This window comes from Salmo trutta, chromosome 23 (genome assembly GCF_901001165.1).
Source record: "Salmo trutta chromosome 23, fSalTru1.1, whole genome shotgun sequence".
In the NCBI taxonomy this organism is placed as follows: Eukaryota; Metazoa; Chordata; class Actinopteri; order Salmoniformes; family Salmonidae; genus Salmo; species Salmo trutta.
Genome location: NC_042979.1, coordinates 22,791,365 through 22,813,144, shown reverse-complemented (window position 1 = coordinate 22,813,144; position 21,780 = coordinate 22,791,365). Strand labels below are relative to the sequence as shown.

Here is a 21,780-nt window from a genome sequence, read left to right as displayed (position 1 = left end):
GATTATTCGCAAATGGAAGAAACACAAAAGAACTGTCAATCTCCCTCGGCCTGGGGCTCCATGCAACATCTCACCTTGTGGAGTTGCAATGATCATGAGAACGGTGAGTAATCAGCCCAGAACTACACGGGAGGATCTTGTCAATGATCTCAAGGCAGCTGGGACCATAGTCACCAAGAAAACAATTGGTAACACACTACGCCGTGAAGGACTGAAATCCTGCAGCGCCCGCAAGGTCCCCCTGCTCAAGAAAGCACATATACATGCCTGTCTGAAGTTTGCCAATGAACATCTGAATGATTCAGAGGACAACTGGGTGAAAGTGTTGTGGTCAGATGAGACCAAAATGGAGCTCTTTGGCATCAACTCAACTCGCCGTGTTTGGAGGAGGAGGAATGCTGCCTATGACCCCAAGAACACCATCCCCACCGTCAAACATGGAGGTGGAAACATTATGCTTTGGGGGTGTTTTTCTGCTAAGGGGACAGGACAACTTCACCGCATCAAAGGGACGATGGACGGGGCCATGTACCGTCAAATCTTGGGTGAGAACCTCCTTCCCTCAGCCAGGGCATTGAAAATGGGTCGTGGATGGGTATTCCAGCATGACAATGACCCAAAACACACGGCCAAGGCAACAAAGGAGTGGCTCAAGAAGAAGCACATTAAGGTCCTGGAGTGGCCTAGCCAGTCTCCAGACCTTAATCCCATAGAAAATCTGTGGAGGGAGCTGAAGGTTCGAGTTGCCAAATGTCAGCCTCGAAACCTTAATGACTTGGAGAAGATCTGCAAAGAGGAGTGGGACAAAATCCCTCCTGAGATGTGTGCAAACCGGGTGGCCAACTACAAGAAACGTCTGACCTCTGTGATTGCCAACAAGGGTTTTGCCACCAAGTACTAAGTCATGTTTTGCAGAGGGGTCAAATACTTATTTCCCTCATTAAAATGCAAATCAATTTATAACATTTTTGACATGCGTTTTTCTGGATTTTTGTGTTGTTATTCTGTCTCTCACTGTTCAAATAAACCTACCATTCAAATTATAGACTGATCATTTCTTTGTCAGAGGGCAAACGTAGAAAATCAGCAGGGGATCAAATATTTTTTCCCCCACTGTACTAGAGTCCTCTATAACAACAGCTTTAGGAGAATCTTTTATTTTATTAACTAGGCAAGTCAGTTAAGAACAAATTCTTATTTACAATGACAGTCTACACCGGCCAAACCCTAACGATGCTGGGCCAATGTGCGCCGTCCTATTGGACTCCCAATCACGGCCAGTTGTGATACAGCCTGGAATCAAACCAGGTTCTGTAGTGACACCTCTAGCACTGAGATGCAGTGCCTTAGCCCACTGCACCACTCAGGAGCCAACAACTGCACACGTATCCTTCCTTTATATCTCCATGTAATATAGGCTTAGCCATATCTGTATGTGTATTTTTTATATATATATATATATATATAGTCCATGAGCCAGACTATTAGTTTCTTATGAAAGGGCAAGGCCAGAGTTCAGGAAGTTAACTTGTTTGCAGTGTCAGGGTAAAATCACTGGGGAAGCTAAGCCAAGCCAGTAAGTACATACAGTACATTAGTTTCATCACAAAACTGGAGAGAAAATTATGTCCAGTGAAGTCCACAAAGTAAATATTGCATGTAACAAACAGTTATATTACGTGCAGTAAGGTCAAGCAAGTTCATATTTTCTACAGTTTACTAAACAACTAGTAATTTAGAACCAGAGAGTTACCACAGAGTTACCACAGAGTTACCACAGAGTCAGCACAAACACAACAGGAGCACTGCCTCCACTATTCCAGCACCATTTAAACTTAAACATTTAAACATCATCAAATCAACAAGCCTATATATGCTTAGTTTAATGCACTGAAAACAAACTTAAAGATACCAAAAACAATGTATTCCAATCATGTGGCTGTAAATGGTACTGATTTACGCGTGTGCCCGCAAGTAAAAAAAAAAGTTGACTCACCTTACTTGTAGACTAGTTGAACGCCAATGCCATCCTCCTCTTTTTCATGTTGAAAAAACAGTCTATGGCTCTGTCATACAGTATGCTTTTAGTTTTTGTTATCATGGGTTACCTAGCTAAAATGCTTGCTAGCCTAACTTCCTTGAATGGGCAAAAATGAACCAGCTAAGTTAGCTAGCTAGTTAACATGAGCCTTCTAGGCTACATATTGAACTTCAATCGTCTCAGACCAGTGGCACAATATATACATTTATGGTTAGATTAGAATCGCCGTCATAATCATTGGCCTGTAAAGAGAATTAAGTCAAAACCACAAGTCTAAATCCACATCTCCATCCATGGCTTACGAATGGGCCGATTAACAAAATATGCAGTGTGTTGGCCCGTTACATATCCATCTGATAGAGAGGTAGATAGATGGAGAGCCCACCTACAGGTATGTGCCCGTCCATCTGTTCATCTTCTGTCCCCTCATTCTGCACCTGCACCTTTTTCCTTTCTTTCCACTCTTTTGTGATTTCTCCTTTTGCCCACCCCTTTCACGTTGTCCCCACCTTATCGTCCCTTTCCCAGTACTCTTCGTTCTTATTTTCCCCCCTGGCTGGTTCACTTGCTCCCCATCCCTCATGTGGCTCAGAAGGAGAGATGGGAAGAGAAATGGAAAGAACAAGATGTGCACTTTGTTTGACCTCTTGTTCAACACCCACGGCTGGGAGATAGTGACTGTTTTGTGTGCTAATACAGTCATTTCTCTCATTTAATTCCTCCGTTTTTTAATGAGAGGACAAACAACTTGAGAATAGTTCTCAAAACCATACAATGCCAATGTGAATTATCTTAAGACCTGTATTGAAAATAAATCAAACACCCTTTTTCCACACGTGTTGTGTGTGTGTGTGTGTGTGTGTGTGTGTGTCCTCTTCCACTCTCTCTGATGTAATATATCTGTAGTCATCTTTAATCTTCCTGTCCCATTGTTCTCTATAGATCACAGGTGAGTGGGAGCAGCCCCTGCAGAATGACAGCAACTGCCGAAGGTACAAACAGCAACACTACAAACAATGAGCCTCTGTTTGATGTCAAGCATTCATCTGGTTCCTGCTCCTACAAATTGTAGCACTTTTGTGGAGAGAGAGAGAGAGAGAGAGAGAGAGAGAGAGAGAGAGAGAGAGAGAGAGAGAGAGAGAGAGAGAGAGAGAGAGAGAGAGAGAGAGAGAGAGAGAGAGAGAGAGAGAGAGAGAGAGAGAGAGAGAGAGAGAGAGAGAGAGAGAGAGAGAGAGAGAGAGAGAGAGAGAGAGAGAGAGAGACTTTTCCATCTATTCGTATGATGAGTAGCTCATGAGTGGTTAATTTCATCACATACTTATATGTTTTCATATACTGTAAAGAAAGGTGCTGTGTAAGGACTAGCAAGCAGAGAACAAAACGGAAACCAATTATTCCATGGGTTTATAGGTCTACTTGAAGGACTGTAAACTTAATGGTACTGACAGAAGAACACCAGGGGCTGTTCTTCACTTCCACAGAGGGAGCATGACTTTGCCACCAGTGCCCTCCTCATGTTCTCCAATCCACACAGTGATTTAGTGAGGAGTCCACTCTGTATCCACTCACAGACCCAACAAGTGGCTCAACAGGAGATTGCATAGGAATCTGAAGGGCAGCCTCATGATTAATTCTCCATCATGGTTCTGTCTGTGTGAAACGATCTCCCGGCTATTTGCAACAGAACGAGACCATTGTACAACCGACAAACACTGCTCTTTGTTGGAAAATAAGAGGAGAATGAGTGAGATGTGACATGTTGATGGATGGTTGTGGGGAGGAGTGGGCCTTGGATATGGTTATATGGCCAGGAGATTTTAGATTATTCTGATCAGAGCAGGAACAATGTGGGCCCTCTGTTCCTCGTTATTCCTGTAATCTAGATGCCCTTTGATCAGATAATTGCCCCTCAGACCCGGAGTTTGAAGGCCCTGAGGGACGCTGTGGCAACGTGGCTCGCCGTCCTATGTTTCATTGAGTGGTCTTTAGTGGGCCCAGCTTGTGTGGGAAGGGGTGCTGTGTGCTGAAATAAACAGGGTGACATGCTCCATGGGGCACACTGGTCAGTTTAAATAGGTGGTTGCTTATAAACTCAGCAAAAAAAGAAACGTCCTCTCACTGTCAACTGAGTTTATTTTCAGCAAACTTAACATGTGTAAATATTTGTATGAACATGACAAGAGTCAACAACTGAGACATAAACTGAACAAGTTCCACAGACATGTGACTAACATAAATGGAATAATGTCTTCCTGAACAAGGAGGGGGGGGGGTCAAAATCGAAAGTAACAGTCAGTGTCTGGTGTGGCCACCAGCTGCATTAAGTACTGCAGTGCATCTCCTCCTCATGGACTGCACCAGATTTGCCAGTTCTTGCTGTGAGATGTTACCCCACTCTTCCACCAAGGCACCTGCAAGTTCTCTGACATTTCTGGGGGGAATGGCCCTAGCCCTCACCCTCCGATCCAACAGGTCCCAGACGTGCTCAATGGGATTGAGATCCAGGCTCTTCGGTGGCCATGGCAGAACGCTGACATTCCTGTCTTGCAGGAAATCACACACAGAACGAGCAGTATGGCTGGTGGCATTGTTCGTTTTGCAGAGAAAAGCCCTGCTCTGAGTTGAATTGGTCTCTACTACGCTGTGCAAATATTTCATCTTTGTTGCTATGCTAATGCCCCACTACAGACTATGCAATGGCTCCCAGATGCAGAATGACTCAATCACTCAAGCTAGCATCTTGTTTTACAGCAGTGATCCGATCACAACCTACCCATTGCACCATACTAGATATTTTCTCTTGCTCTCTCTCCCACTCATCATTTCTGTTTAGTGTATGCACACACTCTTTCTCTTTCTTTCTTTCTTTCTGCCTCTCTCTCTCGGACCGTGCAGGTGTAATAAATGAAAATATTTGTACATTTACATTTGAGTCATTTAGCAAACGCTCTTATCCAGAGCGACTTACAGTAGTGAATGCATACATTTCATACATTTTTTTCCCCGTACTGGGAACATCCCTGTTAGTGAGCATTTCTCATTTGCCATGTTAATCCAGCCACCTGACACTTGTGACATATCAAGAAGCTGATTAAACCTCATGATCATTACATAGGTGCACCTTGTGCTGGTGTCAATAAAAGACCACTAAAATGTACAGTTGTCACAACACAGTGCCACCAATGTCTCAATTGGCATGCTGACTGCAGGAATTTACACCAGAGCTGTTGCCAAATAAGTTAATGTTCATTCCTCTACCATAAGCCGCCTCCAACGTTGTTTGAAGAATTTGGCTGTACGTCCAACCGGCCTCACAACATGTAACCATGCCAGCCGAGGCCCGCCACATCCGACTTCTTCACCTACGGGATCGTCTGAGACCAGCCATCCGGACAGCTAATGAAACTGAGAAATACCTACCATATGTCCACCATTCATATTGGTGTGCGCGCACACACACACACACACACACAAACACACGCATACACACACACACACACACACACACACTTGCAAACACACATAGTATAGTATAGTAGAGGAGTGTCGCAGGCTTACTAGGCTATTGGTTTTTAAAGGTTGGTATTGTCGAGTTTTCAGCTTTGACTTGTTGTGACTTGTTTTGAATTCCTTTTTTTAAATCCCTTAGTGACATGCCTCAATTGCAAAATACAATTTGAAATTCCTGAAATTATTGAATCTAGGATAGACTAAAATCACAGGTCAGTGGTGGCTTTCAACATTACTCTTTCAAATGTTTCCTTATTTTCATATCTGACCATGTACAATTTTGAACATTAGAACATCTTTGTGTGTGTATGTGTGTGTAAGTAATTTGGCGATATAACAGGTGATTTCTGTGAGTATTTCTTCCACCAGTCTGTTGTGAAATAATGTCTTCTTTGCTGGGGGCTGATTTGGGTATAATCCAAAACGCTATTATGGAAAAACAAATTATGCTTATTCTTCCATAATACTTTCCCTTGCTGTTAGATTTAGATTTGCCTCAACACAAAGACTATTTCTTCCTAAAATGCTATGGCAAATGGCCAAGAGATAATATGAATCTCCAATTATGCACACATATCAACACAGTAGTACAGAAGTTTCTGAAATAGGACATTGTTTATTGAACACTACAAAGTATGTTTGACATGGGCATGAGTGGTCCGCTCTAACATCCAGCAATCTTGTTTATAAAGTTTCATAAAACTCCTGATATAATAATACAAATGATTAATAATATAACAACACGTATAACAGTAATAATAATACAATTATTTGTATGAAACAACATTCCTATCAACTCTCCCACCTCTCAATAAATGTATATTTCACTGAGTAATGCACTGGAATGGAAGTCTGCAGTCAAACGTTTTAGACCATACAAGGATGATGTATGCTTATGTTTTGAAGTAGTGACATTTAATTATTTTCTTAAAAGCACTTTGGAAGTCCTTGTTGAAGTATGCGTAAATTATGGGATTCAGTAGGGAGTTGGAGTACCCGAGCCAGTTAATGACGTCCTCGAGCCACTTTGGCATTTGGCACGACTTGCAAAAGGGCATTACCAGGGCAACGATAAAGAAAGGCAACCAGCAAAATATAAAAGTGCCCATAATGATACCCAGCGTCTTTACAGTTTTGCGCTCTCTGGCCATGGCCATCTTTCTCTTTGCCTCCATGTTCTTATCGTGTCTGCTCTCAAAGAGCGGTTCGGAGTTGGGGGTGTTGGGGAGTGGCAGGTTGTTTTTCGAATTGCTGTGAACCTCGATGATCTCCAGCGACTCGCCGTCCTCCGCGTGCTTGACCGCGCCGTTTACGCACAGGGTCGATTTGGGCTTCACGCTCCTCTTCCAGCTTTTACTCGGGTCCCCGTTGGTCCTCTTGTGGAAAAGAGTAGGGGACAGTCCCAAACAAGAATCAGACACTTTCTTTTTATCTGTTTTACGCACTGTTCTCCTGATTCTAAACCTGGCGGCTTTGAATATCCGTCCATATAAGACCAACATGAGTATCAAAGGAATGTAGAACGCGCCGAATGTTGAGTAGATTGTGTACCATGGGTCTCGACTAATAATGCATTGCTCGGGGTTTGCTATGTCCTCCGCCTTACTACTCGGCTGGGAACGCATGATCAACATGGGTGGAACAGAGATAGAGAACCCGACAAACCAAGTAACACTGATCAGAACCGCCGCTCTTCTGGGCGTCCTCTTCTTCATATACTCTATGGGTTCGGTAATGGCCCAGTACCTGTCCAAGGCGATGGCGCACAGGTGCAGAATGGATGATGTACAACATAACACATCTAAAGAGATAAAAATATCACACGGTACCTGTCCGAGAGCCCACCTGTTTAAGACTTGGTAAAGGGCCGCCATTGGCAACACCAGAACCGATACCATCAAGTCAGTCACGGCCAGAGACCCGATCAGATAGTTCCCTACATTCTGAAGATTTCTCTCCAGGGCGATAGCTGCAACCACACACGCGTTACCAAATATGGCACAGAGAATGAGCGCAGCCAGGAGAAAGGACGGGAAGATTTGGGAACTTAGCTTCACCTCCTCGGAATCAGTTGTGGAGGTTTCGTTTTGAAAATCTAATAGAAACCATGCGGCCGTCGAGTTGTTTCTTTCCTCCATGTTGATGAAAAAGGAAGCGCTCCTCAGGTACATTGTGTCATCTCCCGTGCCCAATAGAGCTCCAACCTTGGAGAGCGCATTGTGATCTACAGCTGGACTCTGCGCTGCGCGCTCAGCATTGTATACACTCTGTGCCGGTTGGTGACGACTGACGAGGGGGTTCATTTATACCAGTGATGGAAAAGACGTCAGTTGGCTGTGAGATTGAAAGAGAGATGTTCTGTCCGCACCAACAGTTGGACTCTCTGAGAGAGTGCGCGCAGTGAGATGCAGGTGCTATCATCCCTTTACCAACAGGATTTGATAGAGCACTAATAACAATGAATTGGCATAGACACACACACACACACACAGTCGTTTTCAACGTTTTTATTTGTATGATGTATTTATTATTCAATGTTTAGATATGAGCAATAGCCTCAATTATTCTAGAAAACCACAGCTGTAACGGAAACCATAGGGCTATTGCTCATATCTAAACATTGCTCATAGCCTGTCCTTTCTCAATTACGAAAATATTACAAACGAATCTGCCATTGCTGTTCTTGCTTAAAAATAAAGATATGGAATTTATTGAAGTTATTTCTCAGATCAGCACAATGGCCAGCGTACCCCGCTGTGACCAGGTCTGATGCTGCCACCTGGCGTAGACCTACATGGCAGAGTGGATTACTTGTGAAGTTTGGTGCGTCTGACGCTCCGTAACATAAAGCAATGACGTCATTGTCCTCTAACTTTCGGACGAATTTTTCTTCTATTAAATTGTTAATTAATCGTTTCGAAGGGAACGCATAGGAATTTGGAAATCCCAGGTAGTATATGTTATTTTTTCAGTATGGCAATTGTTTCAAAAGCCATCGTCATAAGCATTTGCATTTGTCAAAAAGAATGAACGGAAATGTTGAACTAGCAGCACACCGCCTCACGAGAGGAGAGGAGTTTAGTTTTTAGATTTTTGCTTGCTAGATTTAGCTCAGCTGGCATGGCTAGTTTTGTATTTCACGCTATTAATAATAATCATTTACATTTGGATGTTGCCTTTTTTGTTGTATTTTTTTTATTTACGTAGTAAATAAAATACTATCTAAATAAAGCCTAAATGTTTATTAGCTGTTATATCATGAATTTAGCGTGACGCTACTGTATAGGGCTATGGCCACGCACGGTTAGAGTAACTGCATCCATGAGCAAGGTTGAGTAGATAGGCCTACTGTCTCAATTTTGACTCTTAGTTGAAATGTTGTCAGTTATGTTAAAATGTAGGCTATATACGAATAGAGGTACACATACAGTAAACTGTTTTCCAGCAGTTTTTCTGAAAACTCGAAGAGTCATCATCACATGGATCATATTGGGATTCAGCCTTATTTGGGTTCATCTTCTAACAGTGCTTCAGAAAAATTCCCATGGGCCTTATCACCTGTGCTGAATGCATATCACATGTTCTGGTATCCTCTCCATGAGAGGAAATACATGCTCCCTGCCTATTTGTCTGTGTGTTGGCATTTAGCCTACTGTGCCCTCTTTTTCATTGATTCTGTGGCAGATGAGAACAGCAGACATCGGTCTCCATGGACAACCCAGGGGCGGTGGCAATGCTCCGCTGCAGGAAGTGTCGTAAAGGCTTTGTAGACACAACAAGCCTGCATCCGGTGAGTGACGGGGTTACTTTTCCAGCTAGTATAGTGTATGTAAAGCACATAGGAAAGCATTCTAGCTCTGACTCCCAAGGCAATATTTCAGAGGCTGTCCATCAACCATCTCATGCTGCGTTTGCACAGGCAGCCCAATTCTGATGTTTTCGACTAATTGGTATTTTGACCAATCACATCAGATCTTTTTCAGAGCTCATCTGAAGAAATCAAGAGAATTGGGCTGTCTGTCTAAACAAAGCCTCAGAGTAGGAATGCTGATCTACGATAATTTCCCCCAGTCCATGTAATCTTATTTATTGTAATCTAAAAGGCAAAACTGATCCTAAATCAGCACCCCTACTCTGAGACATTTCTTACACACAGCCCCTGAAGGGCCCTGCCTTAGACTGCAAAAACATCCAAGTAATGTTGAGTGTAGTAAAGGTCAGTGACTGCAGTCCAAACAATCCTGACATTCCCTCCTAAAGTTCATGAAGTCATGGTGGAACCATATGGATCCATAGCTCACATTCTGATTCATGTAACTGTAACAGTGTTGCTTCCATCCTTCTCCTTGCCCCAACCAGGGTTGTAAAGAAGGGGTCGGCAACATATTTTATTTTGCCCCCCAAAAGTTTTTAGAATAAAAAATATATGTAAAAAAATACTTAAACCACCAGGAATTCAACTAAAAGTCTGTTCCCAAGTGTTCCCACAAATACAATATTCTCAATGGAATCAAGGTATGAAAGGATTGTTATTTTCAAATTCCATCTCTTTTTGCGTTTAGTTGTCAATATGCACTGTACAAGTTATCTTAATTATGTTCACCATCCTCTCTGACAAAAATTGGCCCATGGCTGAATCTAGTTTCCTACCCCTGATGCAAAGTCTCTCAGTGGTAGGGGAGAAAATGGAGCAGCACGTGGCTTTTTTAGCATTTTATTAGCATCCCCATTAGTCGCTGCTAACACAGCAGCTACTCTTCCTGGGGTCCACACAAAACATGACACATCAATAGACAATAACAACTCAAGGACATAACTACACACATTTAAAATAAGTATATACACTTTCATACACTTAGGTTACTGTACATCACTATAGACAACAACACATAGCTTTTTCAACGCACAGTGCTGCTTTTACCTAAACCACTTAAGACTCACTCATTCAACCAATTATACATTCACATTTACGCCGGCACATACATTTCACTATTCTGCTTATATGAAATAAACAAAACCGTGCATCAGGCGGAGTTTCACCATAGGTCCTTCACTCCTGTTCAGTTCATAAAAGGAAAAGAGCAATGTTTCTTTAGTAGGGAGAGCCAGGCTGGTGTTATGACATATGGTTAGGAGTTGACCGGGTCTGTACTGGGTAAAGATGGGAGTTTATCTCCCTACAGATAGTGCCTGATGATGACACAACGGCAGCAGGTACATGCAGCGTCTGGCACATTAACGTTGATACACTGCCAGAGTGGATACTGACGTCAGTTCACCAGGTAAGAGTTTGTGTTTGTACAGGTGTGTGCTAGTGTTTGATTTGCACTGTGTTCTTTTGTAACTTTTGGATACAAATTTGAGACAAGCCTATCAGTTCTTTCTGTTCTAATGTCCTCTTTCTGCAGGCCCAGTGGACAGTGGGGAAGCTGAACTGCGAGAACTGTGGTGCTCGCCTGGGTGGCTTCAACTTTCTCAACAACACCAAATGCCCCTGTGGTCAGGAGTCCACCGTGCACCTTAGCAAGAGTCGGGTCGACCAGGACCACAAACGCTACCTTCATGTGGTCAGACCGCAGACGACGAGAGGTAGGGGAGGACCGGGCTGCCTGAAGGGCGAGCCGGGGGGTTCTCACAGTGAGCAGGACAGGTCAGAGGTCGGGGAGGACTTTCTGGTTGGCTCACAGCTCTGCTGTACTTCTGTGTCCCGCCTTAACGCTGAGAGCCAACCAATCACAACACACCCAGATGCCTTTTTCCAGTTGGCTGACATCAGAGCCACCCAATCAGTTCCATTGAGCTCCCCCAGCATTGTTTCTCATACGAAGTCTGGTGCGAGGGGCAGGTTGGAACCCTCCTGTAGCTCTGGCTCCCAGACTGGCCCTGTAGAGATGACTGAGGGAGAGGTGAGGACTGGGATAGAGCAGCTGCCCCATTCACCTGTTTTGTCCTACACCCCTCATCTATTTGCAACTAGTATTATTAGGTCACCTACCTGCCTATCACCTCTGACTAGAGAGGCCCCTGGTTCTCGTCTTCTCTCCCTGAGAGGGCCAGATGTCTCCCACATCCCTGGAGAGCAGGAGGGGGCCGTGGAGGAGGAGAGAAGGGGAACCCCCACAGAGCTCCAGGCCCAGCTAGTAGCTAACAATGCTTCTCCAGCCCTACAAAGGTTCAGCAAGAGAGAGAAGAACCGGCTGAAGAGCCAGAGGAGGAAACAGAGGAAGAAAGAACGCTGGCTCCACTCCCAGGAACAGGTGAGAATTGGTCATGGCCTCAATTGAGATCGGACGGTTATTTACAGGTAGAGAGAAAGAGACACTTGCTTTGGCAATGTTAACATGTGTTTCCCATGCCAATAAAGCCATTGAATTGAATTGAATTGAGATAAGTGCCGGTAAGAAAGACATCTGGCTGTAACAGAAATGTCTAATGGAGTTATGCATGTAATGGTAAGTCAAACATTCATACAGTTTAGTTTGTCCAGTGTTTTAGTTACATTGCATTTTTGTGACATTATTCTTGACCATTTTGTTGAGCTGACAAGAAGACCACAGTGGAGTCCCTGTGGTTGTTAGTCTGACACGGTTTACCACAAGCAGTTACATGTATGACACACATTTCAAAGTCCTTCACCTTACTTTGACTGTGTCTGGAAAGGGGGAAAGTTATATCTTTCCTTTGATAATGTCGTCGCCCATCAGCTAAGCAAACACAAGCGCAGAAGATTAGTGAGGTGGGTGTTGCCTGCCAGGTGGGTGACTACATTTCCCTGTGTTGTCAGCAGTAGCAGAGAGAGATTGTTGGTTGACAGTGGCCAGTGTGGACCTACAGTGTATATGACGTGTATATGATTGAGAGACACTTACACTACTGTGGAGTGTGGACTACAAGTACTACGCTTGTTCTAGTCTAACTGACTGTAGAAAAGAACAACACCATGGCATTCTCTTGTGGATGTACCCAGATTAGAGGTTGATTTATGTGGTTTGATAAAGTTGGCTAATCTTGTGCCAAGATGAGTTTAATCGTTTTTGGTTGATAGCTTGTAAACTCAAGCCCTTCCACGAACCACTCTCGTCATGGTTACAGTCGGTCTCTGTGATATGGGTATCTGAATTGGGGTGACTAGTGCATGTCAACAAGCCGTCCGTTCTGCCCAAACCATAGACTCTATTGCCTGTCAGTATTCTCTCACAATGGCACTTGACGGGCTGATTGGAGTGCTCTCATATCATATGTGAGCATCATGTGCAAAGTGAACAAAGAGATGTAAAAAGCAACAAATGGGCCAAATGTCCCCTCCCTTTCCGAAATTCAAAAGATGCAAGATGATGACAAATCAAAGTGCCAGAAACAAAGATCCTTGCTAGTTGTTGCATCCCACAGTCTGTTGACAGACGCTATGATACCATTTATGTTACGTGCGTCTGTCCACAAGAGATTAGTAGGTCAACTGTGTTACTGTTAGATATTATTTTCCATATTGCCTCACTATTATTTTATCTTATTGTATATAGAGTGTGACAGGGCTGCTAACAGACAGTGAGGAGGTGGACAGAGAGGGCTACACCTGCGCTGTGTGCCTGGATGTCTACTTCAGTCCCTATAGCTGTCACCCCTGTGGCCACATCTTCTGTGAGCCCTGCCTCCGCACGCTGGCCAAGAACCGGCCGGCCAACACCCCCTGTCCCCTCTGCCGCACCCTCATCTCACACACACTCTTCCAGAAAGGTGAGCTACGGCGTCAATTTAGGGTGCATACTCCCCCCAATGGTTCCGTTATTGATAACAAATAGCTGTTTTCTCCATAGCTGTAAATAGTAAGAAGCCCTTTGAGAGTTTTAACTAAATTTGTTTAATTGCCTTTTGGTTTCAGAGCTCAACCAGACAGCTAAGACTTTTTTCCCGAAGGTCTACCACTCACGGAAACACAACTTTCAAAAAGCCAACTGTGCTAAATGGCCTCTTCCCAACTGCCGAAAACGTTTCCGCATCTTTTGGGGTAAGGTATATTGTGGATGTGGATATATTGCGTGTTGTTTGCAGTAGATATCTGATCATCTGTAACTCAGTTTGTCTTATTTTTGTGCGTACCTGTAAGCTCTAATGCAACAAACATGTTATAATTCTCATGTAACTAATGAGTTTCTCACAAAGTGAACGTCTCTTAGTTAACTAGCATGCCAAGCTTGAGCAGTCCTAAACAAAAACCCATTATTGTAAATGTGTACACTAGGGACTGTGTCTGCCTCCCTCTCTGACCACAGTTTTCTTGTTTGTATCCCAGGGTACCAGGGGCAGGTGGCTCCAGGGAGGTGGTGGCACTTTGCCCCAGCAGGCTTCGCCCTGGATGCCCTGGACCTGGCCGACATGCGCGGCTGGTTCTTCGATATTGACCTGGTCATCATCTACATCCACTCTCTCAACTGGATACTGGCCCTGCTGGTTCTTTGCTTTCTAGCATACTTCTTCTTGTCTTGAGTGCTGTTTGTGTGTTTAGCCAGTGATGGCTGACCTCTAGAAATGGTACAGCTGGGGTTTCTGGATGATGTAGTATTGTGCCTAGTAGTGCTTACTGCCAGGTAACTCACCTGTCACCTCCATATGTTAACTGGAATCATGAGCAGTCCTGAGTGGAACTGGAACTGTAAGGTGATTTTTGTTGCAGTTTTGGAGGTCATATATATATAGAAATACCAGTACTGACATGATGTTGTGTAGATGGGCTTATTTCATATTTTGTGAGAGTTTTACCCAAAATGTTTTTACTGTAAATCCACAATTGTTTTATGAGGGATAGAAGTGTAATAGAAGTGAAAACGAAAGACCAATAATTATTATTGTTAAAAAAAAAAAACAGGTTAAGAAATGCACAGAGATCTATAATAATAGGCCTATTTTGACAGATGTATGACCAGTGGGCCCGCTCTGTCAAGGACTTCCCTCAGGTCATCAACATGAAGGTAGCATAATCACATACAGTACCAGTCAAAGGTTTGGACACACCTACTCATTCAACGTTTTTTCTTTATTTTGACTATTTTCTACATTGTAGAATAATAGTGAAGACGTCAACTAGGAAATAACACATATGGAATCATGTAGTAAGCAAAAAAGTGTTAAACAAATCAAAATATATTTTAGATTTGAGATTCTTCAAAGTAGCCACCCTTTGCCTTGATGACAGCTTTGTAACCTTTTGGCATTCTCTCAACCAGCTTCATGAGGTAGTCACCTGGAATGTGTTTCAATTAACAGGTGTGCATTGTTAAAAGTTAATTTGTGGAATTTCTTTCCTTCTCAATGTGTTTGGGGCAATCAGTTGTGTTGTGACAAGGTAGGGGTGGTATACAGAAGATATCAAGTCCAAGTCCATTCTATGGCAAGAACAGCTCAAATAAGCAAAGAGAAACGACAGTCCATCATTACTTTCAGACATGAAGGTCAGTCAATACGGAAAACGTCAAGAACTTTGAAAGTTTCTTCAAGTGCAGTTACAAAAAACATCAAGCACTATGATGAAACTGGCTTAGATGAGGACCGGCACAGGAAAGGAAGACCCAGAGTTACCTCTGCTGCGGAGGATAAGTTCATTAGAGTTAACTAGACCTCAGAAATTGCAGCCCAAATAAAAGCTTCACAGAGTTCAAGTAACAGACACATCTCAACATCAACTGTTCAGAGGAGAATGCGTGAATCAGGCCTTCATGGTCGAATTGCTGCAAAGAAACCAGTACTTAAGGACACCAATAAGAAGAAGAGACTTGCTTGGGCCAAGAAACACAACCAATGGACATTAGACCAGTGGAAATCTGTCCTTTGGTCTGATGAGTCCAAATGTGAGATTTTTGGTTCCAACCGGAACGGATTACCTCTGCATGTGTAGTTCCCACCGTGAAGCATGGAGGAGGAGGTGTGGGGGTGCTTTGCTGGTGACACTGATTTTATTTAGAATTCAAGGCACACTTAACCAGCATGGCTACCACAGCATTCTGCAGCGATACGCCGTCCCATCTGGTTTGCGCTTAGTGGGACTAACATTTTTCAACAGGACAATGACCCAACACACCTCCAGGCTGTGTAAGGGCTATTTGACCAAGAAGGAGAGTGATGGAGTGCTGCATCAGATGATCTGGCCTCCACAATCACCCAAACTCAACCCATTGGAGATGAGTTGGACTGCAGAGTGACGGAAAAGCAGCCAACAAGTGCTCAGCATATGTGGGAAGACTGTTGGAAAAGCATTCCAGGTGAAGCTGGTTGAGAGAATGCCAAGAGTGTGCAAAGCTGTCATCAAGGCAAAGGGTGTCTACTTTTAAATATATTTTGATTTGTTTAACACTTTTTTGGTTACTACATGATTCCATATGGGTTATTTCATCGTTTTGATGTCTTCACTAGTATTCTACAATGTAGAAAATAGTAAAAATAAAGGAAAACCCTTTAATGAGTAGGTGTGTCCAAACTTTTGATTGATAATGTACATCTCATATAACTATAAACGTTTTATTCAATATGCACTACATGACCAAAAGTATGTGGACACCTGCTCGTCGAACATCTCATTCCAAAATCATGGGCATTAATATGGAGTTGCCCCCTTGCTCCTATAACAACTTCCACTCTTCTGGGAAGGCTTTCCACTAGATGTTGGAACATTGCTGTTGGGTCAAGGGCATTACTGAGGTCGGGCACTGATGTTGGGCGATTTAGGCTTGGCTCGCAGTCGGCATTCCAATTCATCCCAAAGGTGTTCTATGCGGTTGAGGTCAGGGCTCTGTGCAGGCCAGTCAAGTTCTTCCACACCTATCTCGACAAACCATTTCTCTATGAACCTCGCTTTGTGCACTGGGGCATTATCGTGCTGGAACAGGAAAGGGACTTCCCCAAAAGTTGGATGCACAGAATTGTCTGGAATATCATTGTATGCTACAATGTTAAGATTTCCCTTCACTGGAACCAAGTTGCCTAGCCCAAACCATAAAAACCATCCTCAGACCATTATTGCTTCACCAAACTTTACAGTTGGCACTATGCATTGGGGCAGGTAGCGTTCTCCTGGCATCTGCCAAACCCAGATTTGTCAGAGGGACTGCCAGTAAAGTGTGATTCATCACTCCGGAGAACGAGTTTCCACTGCTCCAAAGTCCAATGGTGGAGAGCTTTACACCACTCCAGCCGACAATTAGCATTACGCATGGTGATCTTAGACTTGTGTGCGGCTGCTCAGCCATGGAAACCCATTTCATGAACAGTTCTTCTGCTGGAGTTGCTTCCAGAGGCAGTTTGGAACTCGGTAGTGAGTGTTGCAACCCAGGACAGATGATTTTTACGCGCTACACGCTTCAGCACTCAGCGGTCCCGTTCTGTGATCTTCTGTGGCCTACCACTTCACGGCTGAGCCCTTGTTGCTCCTAGACGTTGCCACTTCACAATAACAGCACTTGACCGAGGCAGCTCTAGCAGGGTAGAAATTTTACAAACTGACTTGTTGGAAAGGTGGCATCTCTATGTGGCGCTACATTGAAAGACCCTGAGCTCTTCAGTAAGGCCATTCTGCTGCCGATGTTTGTCTATGGAGATTTTATACACCGATTTTATACACCTTTCAGCAACAGGTATGCGTGAAATAGCCGAATCCACTGATTTGAAAGGGTGTCCACATACTTTTGTATATATAGTGTATTTTAGTACTGTTGCAATTTTGTGTGTTGCAGGGACTCATTGTAATATTTTCTCTTACCAGTGTGTCATTCAGTGTATTACCAATGATAGACATCTTATATACATTTTACAGAACAAATTGCCAAATCTCTGGTAAGTTATGTGTCAAATGTACAGTTTTCATTGGTTTGCAATTGTGGTGACAATAATACATTGGTTTGCTTGCAGCCAACAGTAGCCTGTATGTCTGTATTCTTCTGTATCTCACATCAGTCGGGGAGGCAGTGATGTGCGTAAATTGATGAGATTTACTTTGAGCATTCATATTCCTGCTGGTCTTTGAATGTGCTGTTGCTCATGCCAGATACGAATAATATTTGGAGATATTTACGTTTATTCTCCATACTTTCCTGCGACAGACCCGCTTGCTTTGGAGTCGTCGACGTCTCAACAGTTAACGGGATGCCGGAGCAGTGACAAATGGTTGGCTCGGGCTCCCGGTGAATTCGCTTCTCAGGTGAAGGCACGACAGAAGACCGTTCAGCCGCAGTTGGCCTTCTGCTGGGGTGAAGGTGACTCGCTTCGCCGCTGAGGAGAGAGATGCAGAGAAGAAGCTGCGAGCCGTCCACTACTTGCTGTCGTCCTGCAAGCTGAACATACGAATATTATAGATAGGCTGTACGTGGGATTTTATCAGTGACTGTGTATGCATGTGTTCTGCACCGAACGGGCGCGTTAACCGCCCCAGATCCGCAGTGAACATTTTCCAGCTCGGCAAACCACCGCAGAGGGACCCCGAGCGCCGGGAGAGCACCGAGAGCGCGCGGAAAGCCCAGCGGGCGGTAGGCGACTGTAGGATGGTGAGATATGATCTATCGTGCATTAGTGGTAAAAGCAATGGAGTCATTTCTGCCGTACTAGTATAAGAGCAGACACTATCCTATATATATTTTACCCACAACAAATTAAAATGCGCAACGCTAGATATTCTAAATATAATTAACCAGAGACATTTTCTTACCAAGCTACATTTATCTGCCAACTAAGTCGTAGATGGGAGTCCAGGAGCCATAGAGAAATTCATTTAAGAATGTCCTTGAATGGTTTCTTAACGCTTTAAGGTGCGATAGACTAAATAATATATGTTGCACTCAGAAGGGCATGCCACAAGGATAGCTACTACAATATTACACCAATGTGCCACAATTAGTAGTTGTGTGTATATGTATATATATGTGTGTCTTTATAGTGCGAAATTGTTATTAAAGTTTAGGCCTATATTGGGCCCTTGAAAACCTATGGAGCTATGCATTGACTTGCTGAAAGGGGTTATTGTACATGTTGCTTCTCAGACTGTCCAAGAATTCAACACTCTAGTGGCGCTGTACCGAGAACAGGTCATCTCTATTGGAGAGATTTCTGCCGATTGTCCCTCTTTACGGGCCGTGCTGCACCGTACCAGGACCAAAGGATGCGCTATGGCCCAAGCTGCCCATCAGAACCTCACCGTGATATCTGGGTCTGGGTAAGGAATCTGCGTCTACGATATACGATAGGCTACAGTTTAATGAATGTGATCTGTTGACGTCTTCAATCGTCACTGGAGCTGTCCACGGTGCTAGTGTGTCAATCCAAGCCCTGCTCGACAGGATAATTAAATACAGTAGCAGGGTTGGGTTCAATTCCATTTCAATTCAGAAAGTAAACCAAATTCCAATTCCACATTTGACTAAAAACGAATAAAAAGGATTTAAATTAGAATTTCAATGTAGACTACTTCCTGAATTGACTGGAATTCAAATAAAATGCACCCCAAACCTGTACAGTGGGCTACTTGGAATCTATGATACAGTTACTGGAAGTGATATGTTGATGTCTTCAATTGCCCCTGGAGCTGTCCTTGTTGCTTAGTGTGATCTACTGATAAATGATCTGCTCTTCCCTTAGCCATTAAAGACCCCTCACACCTCCAGTCTCTTTAGAGCAAGGATGGGCAATTAGCCCTGCGGCCCCCCTTTTGTAGGCCCATGGATTAATAAATGTTACTTAGGGCCTTATCGACTGCATGTGTGGGTATGGATGTGGATATGCAGACCCTTAAGCCACTGTGGCCCCCCATGATGAGTTCAGATTTGTTGTGGTCCCCACCAAAGTTGCCCACCCCTGCTTTAGATCCAGGGGGATTCACAAAGGGCTAGAATAGGAGCCAGTGATAAGATTTGAAACTGTCCATTCTCCTACTGTATGTGTTGTAGGCCAGAGGATGGGGAGATCCACCCAGAGATCTGCCGGCTCTTCATCCAGCTGCAGTGCTGCCTGGAGATGTTCATCACGGAGATGCTCAAGTCCATGTGTCTATTGGGGGTACTGCAGCTCCACAGGAAAGGTGAAAAACCAATCTCAACCAGCAGAGGGCAGGATAGTTCAGATAAATGTCAAGATGGAGACTAGTATGTCTACACACAATGAAATAAGTAGCTACAATATGAAATACATGGCATCACAGGTTACCCAGTATTATATGTTGATCATATCCCAGGAAAGGATTCATACCCAGAGCCCAGGCTGGACTTCAAGATGGATGAGAGCTCTGATGTACCCATCCTGGAGGAGCGCTCCTCCTCACCTGTGGACTACCAACATGAGTCCTGGCTGGTGTGCACCGATATTGAAAACATAGAGAGGTATAGTGTAATGCAATATGCTTACACACTCATGGTCTCTCATGGTCAACAGAAAGCCCAGGCCAGATAGTACTGTTTAAGCCATACATGAATAGGATTATCAACAGATTGGACATTACAAGTTTATAGTAGACGTTCATGTTTCAGTTTGTGTGTAGGCTTTCTCTGTGACCATGTAGAGGTGGTAAATGGATTTACCCACGATTCACCCTGTCTCCTCAGGGACATGCGAGAGATGAGAAACCTACTCAGCAAACTTAGGGAGACCATGCCTTTACCACTAAAAAACCAAGGTAAGTAGCATTTGTACTGTAAGAGTGTGTTAAATCATGAAAGATACACGAGATGGAAGGCACTGCACTGTACTCAGGTTCCTCTGTCTGTGTTGTCTAGATGACAGCAGTCTGCTGAATCTCACTCAATACCCGCTAGTCAGGCAGAGGAAGAGGCGCTTCTCTGGGTTCTGCTGCCTGGTGTCTGGCTGAGTCAGTCGGGTCCTGCAGGCAGCAGCAAGGGCAGCACACCAACCCTACACAACACCTTACATGTTATTACTGCCATTTGGGGAAGGAACTTTCTGATCAGTCTGTCTTTATTTTGTAATATGATTATATGTATAAAAAGCTATTAAAATATAATGTTACAAACATGCATATTTTGCTATTATATTATTCAAGCTGTCTCTCTTTGTAGAAAAGGAGGACCCTTAGGTCTATAGACGAGCACAAACAGATGTGCCAAACTGATGCCATGAGAGATGCAGTATGTTGGTAGACAGCTTTGCCTAATCTTTGCCTTTAGACATCTTCCTCAGAATGTCATTATATTTCTTCACTGTGCAATGCTTCTTTTGCAGTCTTCCATGAAAAGGAAATCTGTCTCTAACTTACTTTTTCCATCACAAGGGCTTTGCAATGCTCCATATCAAAAACATTTCTCATTTAATGTAAATACAGTATATAAATGGTGGTAAATGTTTTGTATGAAACTTTCTTTGAATAATTTAACTATAGATTATCTAAAGATTGGATGTCTAAATCGTTTGCATTGATTTATTTTGATGTCTTGGCCGAAAGTGTACAGCATGAATATTGCTATTTGTACTGTGGTAGATGTGTAGTGTATAGATGTTGTGCTATAAATTGTTCTACGGCTGACAGGTATGTATAGGCCATTTTATAATGTGAATAAACTTTTTGTACTTAAATAATCCTTTTTGTCTGGTTTATAGAGAGGCTCTGATCTGTTGTTTCTTGTTGGTTTCAGAGCCCACACATGATGTCCGCTTAAAGTATACTTCACATGAAGGAGACAAATGGACCTATTCTTTGTAGTTGTGGGTACTTGCAAAGCTATAACCTTCATCAATCACAACATGAAACCATTTTATATTTGATCAGTGTGACAGGAACTCAGTGTTCCACCCATGACCCCTCTCTTTCCACACTCAAGGGAGTGTCAGGGGTCAGAGTTGTAGAGACAACTTACAGCTGGTGAATATTACTGGAATCTGGAATTTCCAGACACTTTTTCCAGTAAGGGGACAGGATGGAAGGTTGCGAAAGGAGGGTTTGGAAGACTTGGGAACTTTGTGTTGTCTTGGCTTACAGGCTGACTACACCGCTTGCGTTGCGTGCGTGCAAAATACATTTAGAAATCTATGTTATTCAATTATTGTACCCACACTCCTCACGCGCGCCAACGAACGTCTGTTTTGCCAAGGGCTAAAATAGAAGTCAGTTCTATTTGTGACGCAGATCGCGCAGCAAGTCCTGTCTCTCCCACCTCCTCATTGGTTTATAGAAGTAGGTACCCACGTGCCATCTCCTCATTGGTTATACCCACGTGGGTGACTGAAAGACGAATGAGGTCGGTGGC

At 43.6% G+C, this 21,780-nt stretch overlaps 3 protein-coding genes across 3 annotated transcripts; 2 read left to right on the top strand and 1 right to left on the bottom strand.

Annotated features, from left to right (window-relative positions):
• Positions 1 to 6,147: 6,147 nt before the first annotated feature.
• Positions 6,148 to 7,720, bottom strand: htr1ab (5-hydroxytryptamine (serotonin) receptor 1A b). The gene has a single exon (XM_029710616.1). The coding sequence runs from the start codon at positions 7,687 to 7,689 to the stop codon at positions 6,445 to 6,447; it is 1,245 nt and encodes a 414-aa protein (XP_029566476.1). The 5' UTR covers positions 7,690 to 7,720; the 3' UTR covers positions 6,148 to 6,444.
• Positions 7,721 to 8,386: 666 nt separating this feature from the next.
• rnf180b (ring finger protein 180b) lies at positions 8,387 to 17,768 on the top strand. Its single transcript, XM_029709493.1, has 9 exons — positions 8,387 to 8,501; positions 9,236 to 9,341; positions 10,735 to 10,833; positions 10,960 to 11,808; positions 13,072 to 13,285; positions 13,431 to 13,556; positions 13,842 to 13,999; positions 14,461 to 14,517; positions 17,638 to 17,768. Exons 2-9 carry the CDS (start codon positions 9,261 to 9,263, stop codon positions 17,674 to 17,676), a joined length of 1,623 nt encoding a protein of 540 aa, XP_029565353.1. The 5' UTR covers positions 8,387 to 8,501; positions 9,236 to 9,260; the 3' UTR covers positions 17,677 to 17,768.
• A 124-nt stretch (positions 17,769 to 17,892) lies between these two features.
• rgs7bpb (regulator of G protein signaling 7 binding protein b) lies at positions 17,893 to 21,109 on the top strand. Its single transcript, XM_029709494.1, has 6 exons — positions 17,893 to 18,078; positions 18,571 to 18,743; positions 19,474 to 19,604; positions 19,758 to 19,902; positions 20,125 to 20,195; positions 20,296 to 21,109. Exons 1-6 carry the CDS (start codon positions 17,929 to 17,931, stop codon positions 20,385 to 20,387), a joined length of 762 nt encoding a protein of 253 aa, XP_029565354.1. The 5' UTR covers positions 17,893 to 17,928; the 3' UTR covers positions 20,388 to 21,109.
• The last annotated feature ends 671 nt before the right edge of the window (positions 21,110 to 21,780 follow it).